The following is a 19,533-nucleotide window of genomic DNA, read 5'->3' on the forward strand; positions in this document are numbered from 1 at the left end:
CACTCTTTGACTTATACACCAACTCCTTTGTTCATGTAACAAAGATAACAGACACAAACAAATTGCTTTAAGGTTCAATTTGTTTTTAAAATTCAGAAGAATTTCAAAGAGACTCCTTTCCTATTCCTAATGCAATACTCCTTACAAATTTAAGTAGTATTAAGTTGAATCCGGATATATGATCTCTTGTGACGATACATCGATGTATCATGGACCTTTGCGATATAAATATCCTGATATATTGCCTAAATGTGTTTTGTATCGATGCACTCGTATCGCGTAGTTGACGATGCAAATATCGACACTATCGATGAATCGTTACACCACATGTACACCATAGTTTACCTATTGAGACGGGCCGCTGGTATAATATTCCAAGGGACGAGAGAACGTGTCAACTATGCACTTCTAAAAGCATCGCAGATGAATACCACTATATTTTTTATTGCAAAGCATTAGATACTTTGAGGAAACAATATTTACCCTCCCATCTAACCTCTTTTCCCAATGAAACAAAGTTCACGAAAATATTATCTGTAAAATCATCTCGAGACATATTAAATCTATCAAAATATATCCTACATCTATCATCTCTTGTCAGAAAAAAATGTTAATATGTTGTTTACTTCCATCTTGAATTTTAATTTGTATTTGTATATATGTTTACAATATCAATATATGCTCAGATTTTTGTACCACCAAGGTGACTGACGTCATATAACTTTATGAGAATAAAGAATTGAGGGCATTGACATCAGTGTGGTCTTTAGTCATTTTCAATGATATACCCAACCTCGTGCGAACTGCAGCATGAGCCTGGCCCAGTCAAAGAGCACATGGTTACCATGGTCTTTTTTTTCTTTTCAAATCAATATATGGACTTCTTGTTGCAATCGGTCTTTTCAAATTTTGTTAGCAGCTAACTGTAGTTCTGGGTGCAGTTATTCTTGAACACTAGGAACAAATGAGTGCATACTTCACTGATATTGTTGTTATTATTTTCACGTTGTGTAATAACTTGTGTCCAATACTTTTGAACTCGTATGTTGTACGATAACAATACTTTTGAACTCGTATGTTGTAACACAACTTGTGTCCGATACTTTTGGACGCGTATGTTGTACGATAACAAATTTGAACGCGTATGTTGCACGATGACTTCTATCCAATACTTTTGAGGTGAGATGAAATTGGGTTTAACGTCGTGCTTCAGAATATTTCGCTCATATGACGACGTGCATGCGTGTGTATATCTATGTGCGGCTGCTTGTACTAGCCCAGACTTATACTACTGGTTTTATAGTGCTAGCCCACTGAGATACCATGCTGCATTGAAGCATGAATACCCCACTCACACATATTATACTGACTCCGAGCCGACCAGTCCTTGTTGTACCCATTAATGCCGAGCGCCAGGCAGGGACCTCCAATACTTTTGAACGCGTATGTTGTACGATAAGTTGTGTCCAATACTTTTGAACGCATATATTATACGATACCTTGTATCCAACACTTTTGAACGCGTATGTTGTACGATAACTTGTATCCAATACTTTTAACGCGTATGTTACACGATAACTTCTATCCAATACTTTTGAACGCGTATGTTGTACGATAAGTTGTATCCAATACTTTGAACGCGTATATTGTACGATACCTTGTATCCAGTACATTTGAACACTTGTGCTGTATACGATAACTTGTATCCAATACTTTTAAACACGTTTGTTGTACGATAACTTGTGTCCAATACTTTTGAACGCATATGTTGTACGATAACTTGTACCCAATACTTTTAAACGCGTATGTTGTACGATAACTTGTGTCCAATACTTTTGAACGCGTGTGCTGTACGATAACTTGTATCCAATACTTTTGAACGCGTATGTTGTACGATAAGTTGTGTCCAATACTTTTAAACACGTTTGTTGTACGATAAGTTGTGTCCAATACTTTTAAACACGTTTGTTGTACGATAACTTCTGTCCAATACTTTTGAACGCGTATGTTGTACGCCAATATTCGTATCCGATACTAGTGAAGGTGAAGGTTGTGTATTATAACAACGCGAGTCCAATATTAAATGCCAGGACGGCGATTTGGTCGTGGAGACGGCCACAGGCTCTTTTAAAAGTCCTCAGATGTTACACGTGGTAATGAATTATAACACTTAAGTGACATGCTATTTACATAACAGAGTTGGCGGAAATAGACAATGATGCAACGGGCCCGTGTAATCCGTGGATCACGATAATGTTATTCCTGTGATGTGAGAGCCTCTGACTACGTCACTCCTACAGCTGAAGGCGGTTTGCTATTTGTAAAGTCCATCCTAGGCACTTATTTCAACAGAACATACACTAAACGTGAATGTTTCCTTAAAGTATAAGAAACAGATTTGGTATGGGTAAAATTAATGAGTAAGTTTTATATCATCGATCATAGATTAGGAAATATTTTCCATCAAAGGGACAAAACTCCTAAAATATGTCTGTATCGGGTGCCTTAGCTAATATTTGGATATCTTTGTTCCTTTTCTATTATAAAAATCTATATATTGTTTTATAAGACTATCAATGTGAGCTTGCAATGTTTTGTTGGCCGTGCCGTACTCTATCCTTTAACAGTTATGTTTGCCTTCAGGGATATATGTTACTATAAACTGTAACCAGAGACCATATAATAATATGGTCCTAGATTTTCGAAGCGCTCTTAGCGCTAAGATAGTCGTAAGTGCCATACATTAACATTAACTTACGACTATCTTAGCGCTAAGAGAGCTTCGAAAATCTAGGCCCAGGTCTCTGCTTTAACTCATTCACTTTAATGATATAAAGTATCCTGTCTTATATACATTCAAAATAATTCGTGATTACGCCTGAACAAATAGCTACATATATCTTTAAGTAACTTATATGGTCCAAGCAAAATAACAAAAAAATGACTTATCAAAATTCTATGTACATTGGATATTTTGTAACTGCTATTACACAGTCTCCAAGCTCTAAAAAGTCAACATTATAATTCTATGAACGTTGCATACGCACGCATTCGTAATATTGAAACGTACTTCTTGAAAGAAGTGACAAGGTTTGCACTGAACAAAAACCAAAAAGCTAGAGCCCAAAGTTACTTAAGTCCACCTAACCGGCAATTCAGTGTAGATTTTACGTGTGAAAGTCAATGTGTGATTAAACTTGACAGGCCACGCCTTTGTCAATTTGTAAACCACGCCCCGAGGTCGATTTGTGTCCATGAGTGGCAATACAACAACTAACTACAGTCACATGTTAAATCGATATCACAAACTAGCACTAATGATAGTTTTGATGAATTTGATATAGGTACAAAACGGTGCGTATGTACATACGTATAATAAAGCAAACGAAATGATCGATATTATCGATACACACCATAATACATATATTAAATCGGTTTAAGCACAATACGTTGACAAGATAGTAGTTTTACCTTTCGCCGCTAGGTGGAGCTATCAAACGGGGAAGTGTGAACACAGTGATGGGATGCGGAAAGTTGGACCTGTTCATTTAATGATTATATGAACGACATGGTTTAATATCAGGACTTACTGACTGATATGAACAATATGCCAGAAATTTCAAGGCAGCCAGTTTGCGACTGGGCGTCACGGATTCAAATACATGGTACATTGTTCAAGAAGCCGTTTGGCCATCAATCTAACAAGTGGTCGAAAAGGTAAGACATTTGCCAGTCGAAAGGCTCGTTTGGTAAAGTGACCCTTGAGCGCATCAATGACATTTGACGATATCTGTATGTTTTCGTATATTTTATTTAGCTTGTATTATTTGTCACCGCCGCTATGCTTTTAAGTTGGTGAAGAGACGATTTTATGGGTTTGACATATTGATTTTCTGTTTGTAAACAACACATGGTCTTAACACATGGCATGCTGAGGACAGACGGTTTGAGGTTCGTCTCTCGCAGTATCAAGTGATGAAAATATATCACTTTTCGTTTCATTGTGTTTCCCATGTAAATGAATCATGTCATTACGCCACATTTTACACAGTATTTGAATTCTGGGAATTACCGTCAATAAGACATGTCATCCTTCCTGAAAGGCAGGGCATATACTGTTTCAATTTCATTCTCATGTAAAACTGCCTATACACTATCTGTAGTAAGAGTACATCAAAACCATTTGTATGTTACTCTGCAGTTGATATGTCATCCATAGTTATCAAGTTAAAGTGGTATTCATTACACTTGATATGTCCCAAAAACTGTGTAATCTATTGTTGTGAAAATTAATTAAGTTCATAGTTCGTTGAGTTCAAGTTACTTTTTTTCCACACCATATCATCAACATCAATATCGTTTTAGTTAATTGTATCGAAGTACTCATACTTAAGTTGTATAAGGCAATGCTGATTGACTGAATATACATCAATGCCTTGCTAACCCTTTGATCTAATTTTGATTGCTCTGTGATTACAGATGGTATGCAGAATTAGCTTATCAATACAAGTGGCACCAATTAAGGGCTAAATTTCTATTTTACTAAGAGGTACAAAACAATTTCATCTTTTTGTCAGTTTAAACACAATGTTTTGAAGCTATTCTTTTGTTATACATTGGTTAAGTAAGATTTATTATTTTTTCTAAACTATGTTTTAATATGTATGAGTTGTGTTTGTAATGCTTTAGCTATGGTCTCTTAATCATTTATAGCGCCATGGTATCACTTGAACATAGTGATATGGCATATTGTTTCCAATAGGATTTAACTTTTAAAAATTATTTGTGAAATGTTACATCAAGATTGTCACTCATTATTAATCATATTACAAGTATCAGCTGTTAACGGCAGACTAACAAAATAGCTGTAGATGAGTATGATTGTCTGGGTATTGTTTTTACCAGAAGGGGACAGTATGTTGGGCTATTCTGTCACGGATTACCTCTATCATGGAATAGTTAGAAATCCATTGTTATGTGATGTCATATAGATTTGATTCATTACAGTGACATAAAAATGCCATTATGCACATATATATTGCTGTGTTTCTGACGGAGAGTCTGCTATATCGAGTAAACAGCAAATGTAAAAATGGATTACGTAGAATTCTGAGGAAACATCCAACCTACTTGACAATTCCATCAAAAAGCAGATCAGATATACCCCGGTAACAGTTATTTATCTTTGACAGAATGTTACAAAAAGTGATTGTTGGTAAACTATTTGGCTTCCTGGTAATATAATGTGATCAGTTTTGAAATCACTACCGCTGTTAAATGTTTGGATAGATGTTCTTTGTCTCCCTGTGTTTTCTGTAGACTGTCCTGAACAATCCTGTATTTTTTTCCTGTGCTTACTGTCATCACTGTAAGGAACATAGATGAAAAGTAGCACCAGCCCTTTTGCCCAAACCAGTTTTGTTGATGTTAATGGTGTCCCAAGGGCTACTAGTAACAGTGTCCAACATTTTGTGGTTTGTTGCTTCAAGCTATCGGGGTGTAGGTGGGAAGATATCCTTGCTTTATTTCCTTTCCTGAAAAATGCAGTCCATGTTTTGATAATTGACAAATGGGTATTTTTTTTTAGAGATTGATTTGTATTGAATAAATTTGTTTGTGATGAATTAAAACATATTCAATAATAGTTACTTGGCAAAGATATACACATTAGCGCTGCAATTTTCATGAAACAAAATTTTTGTTAATAAATTAATGCACACTTGTAAATGTAGACTGTCATGTACATTTTCAATCTTTCTATTGATGGCTTATAAAGTTTTTCTTACAGAGTGGGGCATGGGGTAGCCTAGTGGTTAAAGCGTCCGTACGTCACGATGAAGACACAAATTCGATTCCCCGCATGGGTACAATGTGTGAAGCCCATTTCTGGTGTTCCCCGCCATGATATTGCTGGAATATTGCTAAAAGTGGCATGAAACTAAACTCACTCACTCACACTTATAGAGTGGTGTAGAAGTTTCTCTGGGTGTGCTTATGGGAGCAGGGTCCTTATTGCAGCAAATGTGGTGTAGATGAAGTGGCCCAATACTTCTGATATTGACATCCTATGCATTAGAAATACCAGGTTGCTGGATGTCATTTGGTTCAGAAATTGATTCTATCAATTCAAGCTTTTGAGTTATCATGAGTAGAGTATTTGTAGCTATTTATATCACCAGCAAATACGATCTGTTATTGTGATTTCCTAGTCTGGATTATATTTTCCTGGTTTAAAGTTTATCAGTATACATCCAGATTTATGATTACGTCCATGTCAGGACTCATAAATGATAGTGTAAATATTGCTGCAATGTGAATTGTGATTATCTGGATTGATGGGTAGTCTTCTCAACATGTCATGTTGTAGGTTCAGTGGAAATAGTTCTGTGTCCAAATCACAACCATGTTGAACCAGTGGACTATCAGTCTTGATGTGTGTGAATATCTCATTGTTTGGTCCACAGAATTACTTCAGTGCAGCGTGTGAAATAGTTTCCAAATTTTGCTAACCAGTCGGGTTAGCCTATATGACTAAAAGTTACTAGCCCACAAATTAATTAACTAGCCCCAAATCTGAATGTAGAAACTAAGCAAAAGCTTACAAAGGTAAAATAGTATTATACCATCAAAAACAAATATATATTTACAAAATTACCCTATGAAAATTCACTAGCCAGTTGGGCTAGTGACTGTGGAGACTTACTGGCCCAACTGGATTTTTACCAAACAGGGGCTAGTGGGCCAGTGGCTATTTCGCTCACTGCTTCGGTGTTACTTTGACAGAACTGGTTACTGGGTTTGTCTTCTGTAGTGTTAGGACCTCACCGGTTCAAATCCTGTTTAAATATATGTTACAGTATGGAAGTTCGGATCATCTTAGCGCTAAGATCGCTATGTGGAATGACACCATGATCATCTTTTTTCTTTGTCCTGTCTGTCATTAAAATTATGTTTAAATGAAGTTGAGCTGCTACCATGATTACTTGAATGCTTGTTAGCAAAGCTAATAACAAATTATGGACCATTTGTTCAGACTGGAATAAGATAAATTCTTAAAGTCTAGTTGAGTTTATTAAAACTTTCTACCAAAGCAGAAATTGAATCCTGAAAGGTATTTGCAGTGACTTTAAAAGGTTCTCAGCATGAATGGCATGTTTGAAGGTTAAATCTTGAGTGATGAGCCAAATTCATTATCTTGTCACATACGCTCCTATTTAGAAAGATGGATTCTATTCTGGAGGTGTGATAAGTTGTTGTTTTGGCGGACATGTTCTCAACGTAGGAGCACAGGTGCTGATGGGGGGGTCAAGGGAATAGCCCTGTCTGTAGAGGCTGCCAGACCCTGGTCACTGATGAACAGTTAGTATACAGCTTAGAGATGCTTACTGGTTTACAGTCAAGTTGGATGTAGCAGGTGGGTTCTTGATGGAATGTGCATCTGGTTTGGGAAGAGGCAATATCTTGAAATGACTTGAAACAAAAACAGTTTACATTTCCGATGAAATAATTGACTCTGCAGAGATCATCTTGCCAATTAAGTTAGCATCTCAGGGGGTCCTGATGGTGGTGTGATTGTAGGTTTGGAAAACTGTGTACTCTAATGCCGGAAGTTGGCCAGTCCAGATTTGAAACAAATCTTATGGTTCTGAAGCAATATGTCCAAGGAGTTTCTACATTTGATATGTTTTCAGTTTTGAATTTAAATAAAAAATGTATGTGTTCATATAATCTGTTTATGAAATATCCTAGACCCTGCAATATTACGTCCACATTACCATAATTGCTGAAAAAATTCCATGTTTACATCTATTTGTGAAGCTAACCAAGTAACAGTTGCCTTCCACACATTTAGGAGGTCACATATAGGCTAGGTTTTGATAAGAAACAAACAATATCTTAAATTAATTCTATGTTAATTTTAGAAAGAAGTATGTACTACTAATATTTAACAACTAAAACAACTTAATAATTTCCCTGGCCAGTTACTTTAAATGCCCACTAAGAAAGACAAAATACATACATCTTACGTGAAGTAGGTGTATCCTCTGCCTGTAGTGACTGACATTGAACATTTCAGCTCACTTGTTTGTTTTTAAAGTTAGTTTTCTTTTGCCAGGCCTTGGCATATTTAACCACTGATCAATACTGACCTAGATAGAAAAAGTCTATGGCCAAATACTGCCAACCCCACCCTTCAGGTCTATTCAACATGCATGCAGGTACTTATAAAGGAACTGGTGAAAGATGTATTGAAGCATTGTTAAATCAGGCATCAGTCTTTCCTTCAAGTACAATTTTCTGGCTGTAAAATGTCTGGCTCACAAGACTAGTGGCAAGTCCATATATATTGCATCTTTTGATGTGAGGAAAGTAAAAGAACACTGCCTTTATCGTCCTCCTGCTGCTTATGTCCTATGTTCTTTGATGCTCACAGTTACCCGTGGACACTGGTGTTCACACTGAGAACTAGTCCCCGTCATAGACCCTAGAGAATTCATTAAAAGTAGTTCAAGTCAAGAAGATTTAGCCAGTCTAGTTTAGCTCAGCTTAAAATTACAATCAAGTCTCCTTTTTTGAGCATTTATTTTTCTTTTATGTAGTTTGTAGATAAGATAACTTTTTTCTGAAACGTAATATCAGTCAAAATGAAAAATAGCTGACATATTTACAGCTAACATAGTTTGAATTACATTTAGCTTCTGAAAATATATAATTTTGATAAATACATGCAACTCTTTGTCCGAGTAAAATGGGAGATTGAGGACCTTGGGAAAGCAAGACTTGTTTTAGTTTATGAGTTCTTAACATGACAGCAAGGGATGTTTGAAAGAAGACCTGAAAGACAAACTGCTAGATTGTAAATATATGGGTTTTACATGAGAATGTAAGTGTCGCATAGTGAATTTAGTGGAATTCTTTAGGGCTGGGACGATACACTATGTCATGATATGATACATATCCTGATATTTTACCTGCAATGCGATACGTATCATGATACATACACCTTGAAAGAATGACACGTTATCAAGATTTAAAATGATTTATTTCAAGGTATTGTTGTTTAACAATAACACTATTGTAATAAACAAACAAGTAACTCCATCATACTTGCATATTTTTCTCTAAATAAGTACTGTAACATGTTTAAGATAATACTGTTTTGAAAAAAAGTTGTGGATCGATACACCAGTCAATGATATGATAGCTGTATCAAACTTAAATGTATCTCGATGCATTGGTAAATCGTCCCAGCCCTAGAATTCTTCATAGCTTTGACGTAGACATTGTAAAAGAAGCATCTCTTCAAAATTTCCTACCATAAGTGGAAATGGTGTCATATACTGTTCAAAGTAATGGTAAAACTCATTCATAGTTTTGACATTTCTTGTCGCATGGCTACTATATTTGATTGCCATACATGTACTTCAGACATCTGCGTGAAATAGACTTGAAATTCTGTCAAAACATGTTAAAAGGTAATTGGCACATTGAGTGAACATTGAACAACGGGAAATGAAGTAAGTGAACATTGTCTGCCATTACAACCACACGTTTGGCAGTTCACCTGCTCACATACCTGTGTAGCTCGGACATCAAACAGCACTCTCTAACTTTTATGATCACTCAATTAGCCTACTGTTGTTTGGGGACAGGATTACAATGGTACAGTGGTTGAGGGCAGGTTGACATGTCTGTATGATGGAGACAGGGAGATTGATGGATTCACCCTGGCAGCGAGTGGTCCATCGCCTCAGCCCACACACCAGATTACTCACCTGTAACTGTGCAGAATAATTTCACATAGATTCTATTTTCAGACTGACTGTTTAAGTGGTAAATATTTCTATATTTGTCCTTTGCTTTAGTTATTTTTAAGCTGTATTAACATATGTGGAATCGTTTTGAAAATGAACTTCCCGAATTGTATGATCTTGTTACTAGCACTTTTTATCCCCCGGGCATGTAATGCAGGGGGATATAGTGAGCACCTCGTCTGTCCGTCCGTCCGTAATCATTTTGTTTCCAGAGCATAACTCAAAAACCGTTCACTATTTTTCAACAAAAATTGGTAGATATATCAAACAGAACCTAAGGTGGTGCCTTTTGCTATTTACAGATTTTTTTTATTTATATTTTTCTCGGTTTCCATGGAAACGTTTTGGACTTAGTCTCAAAAGGGAGGGGTGGGTTTCGTTTCCGGAGCACAACGCGAAAACTTCTTAATATCTTTCAGCAAAACTTGGCAGATATGTTAGGCAGATCCCAAAGTGGTGCCTTTTGCTATATACAGATTTTTGTCATTTTTATTTTTCGCGGTTTTCATGGAAACGATTTGGACTTAGTCTCAAAAGGGAGGGTTGGGTTTCTTTTCCGGAGCACAATGCGAAAACTTCTTAATATCTTTCAGCAAAACTTGGCAGATATGTTAGGCAGATCCCAAAGTGGTGCCTTTTGCTCTTTACAGATTTTTGGCATTTGTATTTTTCTTGGTTTCCATGGAAATGATTCGGACTTAGTCTAAAATCAAGCTGGACTTTAAGTAACTGTCAGATGATTTGTTCTATCAAAGATGTGGGGGCCGGGGGGATATGTCATCTTCTGATGACTTGTATTTTTCAGTTAATGCATTTTTGTTTGTTTTATAATGTTTTTATATGGTGTCCACTAAATACAACTATTTTTGTAGGCTAAAATTTCATGTATTGCCATTTTGTGGAGATGTGATTTTCGTTCTTTAAATGATTGAATAAGTTTCTTTAATAGAGTACCACAAGCATTGTTTTTTCCCCCACTTTGATGTAAGACAGGTTGGGTGATCATTGTCACAGGTCCCAAGATCAAAGACATTGGAACTCCCAGGACAAAGTTATGTCCCCTTGTTTCCAGTATTCACTGGATGCTGTGTTGAATCCAGAATGCCGTGCTAGTCTACATGACCTGTGTTTCAAGATGCTTGTTTGGTGGTGGTGAGGTTGATTCCCTCAGATGCTGTTACAAGCTATATTAAAGCATCCAACCATTCATTCACAGGCTTTCATGTTGGTTCATTTTGTTGGAATTGACTGGTTCTCATCCAATCAAATTTGGTAATGATGTTGAGGAACATGTCCTATCAAATGAAGATGACATACTGCCACTTGTTTCCATCCATGGCACAATGAAACAGTGGCAGAGAGTGTGTTACTAGTGCATCCACATAGAACTACATGGAGTCATCCCTTTTAAGCTGATTACTGTTTGTAAGTACTGGTATCAAAAGGAGCCTGCAATGGAGGAGGTAATCTCAATGATGCTGTCCGCGTTAACTGACAGCAACACTGGATCTGTGTGGTTAGATGGGATTCTGTGACTGTGATGAGGTGTAGGGGATTATGAGGCCAGATGAGGTACAGCACCACCCACTGTGGGGCTTTACGGCCGCCTAAGATTGTAGTGGTCTCCTACTGATACGCCGGTCATCACCTTCAGATCCTTGATTGTGGCATCTACTCAAACCACTGACTGGTTCATTTGAAACACGTCACGATATGCCTGAAATATTGCTGATGTGACGTTAAATAATAACTCACTCATTTGAGACACTGAAGTCTTATTCATTTAGTCTTTTATGGAAAAATCATAGGAATCTCTTGAAGTTTGTGATCCTTCATAGCTTGTTGATCATACTTCTGAATTCTTTATCTTAAGTTCTCTATAATTTTGCATAATGGCCGTTGGTTGCATCAGTTTTACTTGAGTTAATGAGAGTTCAGTCAGGTCAACTGCTTGACGTCATTCTGGTGTCCTACACTGTCTACTGGTTCAGTAACACAAGACTGTCACAGAACCTAGCTGCCAGTCCCTGTTTTAGCCAGTTCTCCCAACAAGCATGAGGTACTGACTCTTAATCTCAACAGAAAATAATTATATCAATTTTCATCCATCTCTGTAGAAATTAGAAATTCCTATTTGCCCATGGGTTTCCTGTAATTCCAGACAGATTGCTTGGAACAGAACAGAACGTATATCTGCAATAGATAACGCACAGCATAGGATGACTTACAAAATATGCAATATAATCAATATATGTTAGCGGAGGAGTACAGAATATTGTCCTCGTATTACCTGCCCACATCATCTTGTAAGTTTACATTTGAACAAAATTAACTGCATCATTAGGCATGCTTTGATCATATTGTGGAATTTCAGTCAAAGAATTGAAAGAATTAGTTTGAGATACATTTCATTTCCCCTGCCTAGCCATGTATGATAATCATATCATTGATTCTTACAAATGGGTAAATTTTCCATGAAATCCATGGCAATGAAGTTATTAATTCTGTGCTTGCAGCCATCGTATCTGTCTCCCATTGATCTCATGAGTGTAAGGTCTACCTCATGGCTCTATCAAGGTGCCCCATCAATCAAGTTCCTGACCTCCCCTAGCCTCTGTTCTGGCCTGCTCATTTCTAATTACCAGGGCACATAGTGCTGTCTGATATATCTAAGTTCCAGGGCACATATTGCTGTCTGACACAGATTGTATGTTAGTTATGGAAACAGTACATGAGGCTTTGCTGTATGGAATCAGTTGGACATAGGGTTCATAATGTGATGGACATGGAAATCTTCAGCCATGTGTCACATGTTATGTATTGAAAAATTGTAGTGAGTTTTGTTTTTCACCGGTTTTAGCTATTCCAGCAATATTATGGCGAGTTTCGCCAGAAATGGGCTTGAGACATTGTACCCATATCTGGAATCGAATCCGGGTCTTCAGCATGACGAGCGACCGCTTTATCCACTAGGCTACCCCACCACCCCAGTAAAATCGTAAATATCATGTTAGGTATGTAAGTGTATTATGTAAGTGTTTAAGAAATACAGTTCGCTCTACCACCATGTATAGTGTAATAAAGCACACTTTCACCCTGAACTATTATAGTTAAAGTACAAGGACGCTTGCGTCCGAGTGCTTTAAGTTTAACGTTATAATAGTTCAGGGCGAAAGTGTGCTTTATTACACTATACATGGTGGTAGAGCAAACTGTATTTCTTTTCTAAGATGGCAAATTTAATACTTTCTAAGGATAATTACGATTAATTTAAGGCAGAAAACAAACGACGGCGTCGGTGACCTAAATTAAGAATCCTTGCACAGGGCTAACTGGCGCGCTGTTCTATTGATGTGTCTGCCCCCCTACGTTAAGATGAAAAAAACAAATGATAACAGTTTGATGACGGTTTACATTCGGATTAAATATCTTCTCTGAATTATTTTAATTACATCTGTGATTAACGTAAACCATATGTGGCAATATGAACATCACATTTCTACTATTAACTTAAGTTTAGATCAGTACATCCAGATGAAGCTGAGTAGTCAAGCGACATTCCACGATTGCATTGTGGGAATGTAAACATTGCGAACGTTACCGTGTCACTGAAAACTTGTGAGTCGAACTGAGACATTTTAACCGTCATAAGACATAAACGTAATGTTTCCACCAGTGATGTTAGCAGCATGAAGCAACTGCAAACCAAGAAACGGGATGCAACGGAGTAGTTTACTGTAGGAGGCCGTACAAGGCGATGACAACTGACATGCATCGTGACGTCGCTTACGTAATGTAAAATGGTTCGATTACAAGGGGGCAGACTAGAATGGTCCAGTGACGCCAATACATTGTGACGTAATGCAAAAAGTGCACATTATCGTCTGATAAAGTACTGTCTGCGCCTTTTATCTTTCACCGAAGCATCTTAGAATTGGTGGTCATTATACATAATGTTTATTACTAAGAATGTAAGATATAATATTTACAAAATGGTTAACAGTTTAAACTAGTAATGTCTTTGTGACATACTGTTAGTCTTTAAATAATGGATGTTGAAGACATGATTTCCTGCAATAATTTTTTAGAATTTAAGACCTGTGAAGATCCGGGTAAGAATTGATCTTCAGTAACCCATGCTTGTTGTAAGAGGTGACTAACTGGATCGGGTGGTCAGGCTCGCTGACTTGGTTTACACATGTCATCGTGTCCCAGTTGTGTTGATCGATGCTCATGCTGTTGATCAGTGGATTGTCTGGTCCAGACTCGATTATTTACAGACTGCCGTCATATAGCTGGAATATTACTAAACTCACTTTTTAGAAAAAAATCTAGATTTAGCAAATGCTAAAAGAACAGCCATGCCTGTCTTTTGTTGAAAAACACCCACTTAATAAGTTAATAATACTGGATGTGTGAGTGTATAGTTTCTTGAGAAGGAAGGGGTAGTGATATGTGGAGCTTGAAAGTAGTTCCTGCTGTCCAAACTTGTTTGCAGATTTCTCAGACCATGATACCAAGTTAAGTTCACTACACTGGTAACAGTAGCTTTAACATGATAATTGCGCTTAAGTGATCAGTAAAAATTGGCCAAGCCACTAGTAGAGCTGCAGTTGCTACTTCAAGTTCAATGTGGCACAGCCATGTATGATGTAACTGTTCTGAGCACATATGAAATGATCTTAGCACAAAGACAGCAATAACTCCCATACTCTAACACTGGCTTGCAATATTCATTGTGTAAACATCACTTTGTGGAGCAGGACCCAGGTAGTTTGTTTTCTCTCCAACCATTTTCTGGTATTTACTGGGTCAATCTTCTAACTTCTAAGTAACAATTAGGTTCATCTATTTGGATGTTGTCGCTCAACTTGAGTTTCAAGTATTTTACTGATGTCAGATTGCACATGTGCAGAAGCCTGAAGCTTGTTTTTGCTGGGGATTTTCGTGTTAGATTTATCATCCACTGACATTAAGGACTTTGAGTGTCGCTTTGTCTACAGTAGAAATGCTTGTTATATGGGACATGTAGTCTACAATTTCCTTTAGTTTTAAAGATGCCAAAGTTTTTGTGCTTCTATATCCAGCAATTTGGTTCTTTGCTCCATTTCTATATTTGTATGTGTGTTGAATGTTTCGGTATTATGTTGTTTATGATTAATCCCGCTAAACAGATGAGCAACTATTGGGGGAGTGGGGTAGGGTAGCCCATAGAGGTTGAAGGTTTGCTCGTCATTCTGAAGATCTGGGTTCGCCATGCTGCTGGAATATTGCTGAGTGCAGCATTAAACAACAAACCAACCAATCCAATGTGTGAAGTAAAATGTATGTTGTCAATTGTCATGCTATGGTTGGCATTTTGCCCTGAGCAACATAAAAACTTGTCCCACAATTCACTTTCATGTGTGTCACATGTGGCCTCAAAGAACTTTTAATTACAGGCATTACAATCAGACATGCATAATTGGTTATGATCAGGCATACAGTGACGCTGATCAGATGAAGGATTCTCATACATCATTCAGTTTCACCAAGCAATATCTGAATCAATGTTCAACACATCCACACACATTTATTATATGTATGATACAGAAGACTGGTTTTGATTGCTGTAATACACTCGGTAATATTCCAGCTGTGTGACAATAGTGGGCAAGATTGGAAATAGTTGTTATTTTCTTATTACCTGAATGCAAGTCAGGTTTAGAGTTGCAATTCCACTAGGAAATGTCATTTGTCTTTCCTGAATTGTACTAATCTCTGACTTATGTTAATTTCAAACCTAATCTTTAAGTAATCAAACTTGGACCAAACAGTTCAGTGACTGACATCATAATAATTGTTTTATGCAATTGGTATATGATGACCTGCATTGTCCGTGTCCGAGAGCCTGATAAACATGGGGTGCTGAACACCAATTCTAAAGAATCGCTCAAGAAGACAGAGAGTAGATAGGTCTGCCTGTGGGGAGGGAGGTGAAGGTGACCCAGCCACACTGGCTGCAGCTCAGTGTCCATGAGGGGGAGGAGTGGGCTTGATGCCCTGGAGGCTATTTGTGGACATCAGTGTCTAGCTAATACCACTACTTACAGCTTGTCACACTCATACTTTCAGGTAGCTCTTACCCTTTGGTAGAGTCACACCAGCCTGGACGTCTCGGAAACAGGAAGTTCTAGTCTGTTTGTTGAATAGATACAGAGTCAGGTTCTAGATGTAACACAGCTTCATGTCATGTTTTCAAGGTTCTCACTGTCTGCTATACTGTAAGAACTATAGTATACTGTTTATGTTCAATTCACACTTGATATTGGTCTAAATTTTAGTCAAATTTGAATGAGTTCATGTTTCAACTTTCATCCCTGGAGTTTTGAAATATGATTTTGATATGAACACAATGACACTTTGTACTTTAAAGTGCCAACAAACATTCAAAACTGTCCTAAAATGAACACAATTTCTTTAATGTGGGTTTGCACTTGAAGAAGGATTTGTTTTATTGATTTTTCCAATTGAAGGCAGTTGCCTTCTGACCATGTGCAGCTGCAGCCATGTTTGACAGAACACCATAAAGCTGATCGATGCTTTTCTCTGTCCTCAATAGTTTCTAGATTTCAAACTGGCGTCTCAACAAGCAGAAGCCCCAGCTAGTTATATAATACATGTTTACAATGTTGTGGATGTATATGAATCAATATGGGAGTTTAATTCCATCAATGAGGCCATAATATATCAGTTTTTACAATTATGGGGTCTTGGGGTCTTTGACGTTTGCAGCTGTAGTGTTTAAATCTTTGGACTGTGTAGAATTTTTTTGATTAACTTTAGGTGTATGTGTCTCATGTGACAAGAATTCATTGACTTCTGTTCCTAATTTCAAACACAGTAATCAGTTACCAAGTTTCATCACTATCACACATGTTGTTGTTCCTACAGACAAGGACCACCTCCGTGGTGTAGTGGTTACAGGGTCCGCCCGGAGAGCGGAAGGTTGTGGGTTCGATCCCCGACTACATTATACCAAAAGACGTTAAAATATGGTACTTGTTGGTCCCTGCCTGGCGCTCGGCATTAATGGGTACAACAAGGACTGGTCGGCTCGGAGTCAGTATAATGTGTCTGAGTGGGGTATTCCTGTTTCACTGCGGCATGGTATCTCAGTGGGCTAGCACTATAAAACCAGCTTAAGTCTGGGCTAGTACAAGCAGCCGCACATACACATACACACGCATGCACGTCGTCATATGAGCGAAATATTCTCAAGCACGACGTTAAACCCAATTTCACCTCACCTCACCTCCTACAGACAAATAAGATCTGTGTGATACTTGTTTCTTTGCTTAAAGAATCATGTTCTATACATAGTCCAACCAAACAATCATGCTTCATGTCAGTCATCATGACCAATATATAATTAAGCAAATGGTAATAAAGGTAAAAGGCTTCTGGCCTACTCGCAGACACACTGTGGAAATTGTGATGGAAATCTAAAAATATAGTTGTGACCTTACCTGGGATTCTTAAGTCTGAACAACAGCTTCAGTTTTCTCAGCCTAACTCAGCCTAAGGTACCTCATACACCGACACCTGGGTATAGATTACACAGTAAGGAAAGGTTTGTCCTACAATTTACCAGTGGCTAATTGTTAAGTTGATGAATTATGATATGATGATAGTGACTGAGTGAGTTTAATTTTACAATACTTTAGCAATATTCCAGTAATATCAGGGCAGGGAACACTAGAAATAAAGTTCTCACATTGTGCCCATGTAGGGAATTGAATCCAGGTCTTCGTCGAGAGGAGTGAACACCTTAGCCACTAGGCTACCCCATTACCCCGATATGATGATAGCATCTGTTTCATCATCATTAGATACATTATTGTTGGGTGGAATTCTTCTGTATAGAGCATAGTGGTGGTCGATTAATTGAAATAATCGAAGAAGATTAATTGAATGACAAAACAACCAAGCAATCGATCATGTTTTCTCATAATGAACACAATCAATTTTGGAACACTTGTTTGCAATAACAATATTTTTCCCAAGGTTGGTTTTGTCTGTTAGATTTCATTAGCACTACAAGCTCTTCCAATTCATGATTGAATATATTTTAAAGACTCCAAGAAATTCATGTTCCTAACATGCTAGTCATCCTTTAAAGATGTGAAATTTGCAAATGCATTTTGTACAATTTGTAAAAGAAAACGAAAAGAACTACATGTTTTTTCTTTATCTTTTGTGCATTAACAAACATAACCAGGAAAATTTGATAAATGAGGCTAACCAATTATTTTCGATGATTGATGGGTTATAATGAACCAATCATCAATTATGAGATTTAAACCAATTCCCAACACTAATAGAAGCGATTCAGGGTTATTCATGGTATTATTTTGGTAGCTAGACCACTGATACAGTGAAGCGTCTAGTACTCTTTTATATGGTCTTTTGGAGAAATTTGCGACAGTTATGATGGCCGAGTGTAATGCTGTTGTGTGTCTTTCTGATGTCCGCTAACATGTGTCACTTCATTGTTAACATTGTAAACTGTCAACAGGTCAGTTACTTGAACCATGCTCAATGTATTAAATCCATCTACCGAATGGTACACAAGATACTGAACCTTTTGAAATAATGCTTACTGGGCAGTTATGTACTTTTTCTATTTTACAGAATCATGTTTTCTGTGCAAAATGTGAAGTAGACACAAGATAAAACCTATCATGTACATTTTGTATGGGCTAGTACTAGTTACCCACTTAAAAGGTTACTACTCTCTCTATATTTCACGGGGCTGTGGGGTAGCCTAATGGTTAAAGCGTTGGCTCGTCACGCCGAAGACCCGGGTTCGAATCCCCACATGGGTACAATGTGTGAAGCCCATTTCTGGTGTCCCCCGCCGTGATGTTGCTGGAATATTGCTAAAAGCGGCGTAAAACCAAACTCAGTCAGTCAGTCAGTCAGTCAGTCAGTCAGTCAGTCTATATTTCACAATTGAGCATGCTCTTTCTTATCAGAGCCCGGCTATATGTCAGAATGGTTGTAAGAGATAGGTGTATAATAGATCCGGTGGTCAGCTTGATGATTTAGACAATACTGTGTTATTGTTTCTCAACACCGATTGTTGCTCATTTTATCAACCACTGGGTTGTCTGGACTATTTGATTTACAGGTGGTCATCAAATAACTGGAATAGTGTGGAGCATGACTTTAATCAAAAATACCCATTTCCTCCCAAACACCTGTGATGTTTATTTTATCGTTATAACAATAGTGAGTAGGGCTGTAATGATGCATTAAACTATAGATGGGTTGCAGTTGTTGAATTTCCGATAGCAATTAATCGATGGTAGAAACGAAACACTATCAATGCATACATAGTATGTGTAACTATCGATAGTTTAGTAATCAACTTTCGTTGATAAATGCGCAGCACTAAATACAGGAAGTACCAGATTTGTTCACTTTGATTTAGAGTTATCCGCCCCTGTTACCTCTAAAACAAACATGACTGTTTACTAAATCAGGGTTTCAAGTTTCTTGTCCGTTATCAAAAGATACTGAAACTACTTCTACTTGTTTTTTATTTCATATAAACTAAACATTCATTTGGGAAATAACTTCAAATGAGACAATTCAAGGAGAGAACAAATTATTGCGATAGTATTCCAATAGCTGGTCGCAATTGTATGTTGCAATCGCAATAGTTGTTTCTCCC

At 37.4% G+C, this 19,533-nt stretch overlaps 1 protein-coding gene across 1 annotated transcript in view; it reads left to right on the forward strand.

The window, feature by feature from the left end:
- The first annotated feature begins 3,500 nt into the window (after positions 1-3,500).
- Positions 3,501-19,533, forward strand: part of LOC124255341 (pleckstrin homology domain-containing family D member 1-like) — a 75,721-nt gene continuing 59,688 nt past the window's right edge. Inside the window, exon 1 of the mRNA XM_046689236.1 lies at positions 3,501-3,717. Within this exon, the coding sequence (XP_046545192.1) occupies positions 3,599-3,717 (119 nt within the window). The 5' untranslated portion in view covers positions 3,501-3,598. The remainder of the gene's footprint in view (positions 3,718-19,533) is intronic.

The sequence above is a fragment of the Haliotis rubra genome, unplaced genomic scaffold, assembly GCF_003918875.1.
Source record: "Haliotis rubra isolate DU_JTF1 unplaced genomic scaffold, ASM391887v1 Scf6, whole genome shotgun sequence".
Lineage (NCBI taxonomy): Eukaryota > Metazoa > Mollusca > Gastropoda > Lepetellida > Haliotidae > Haliotis > Haliotis rubra.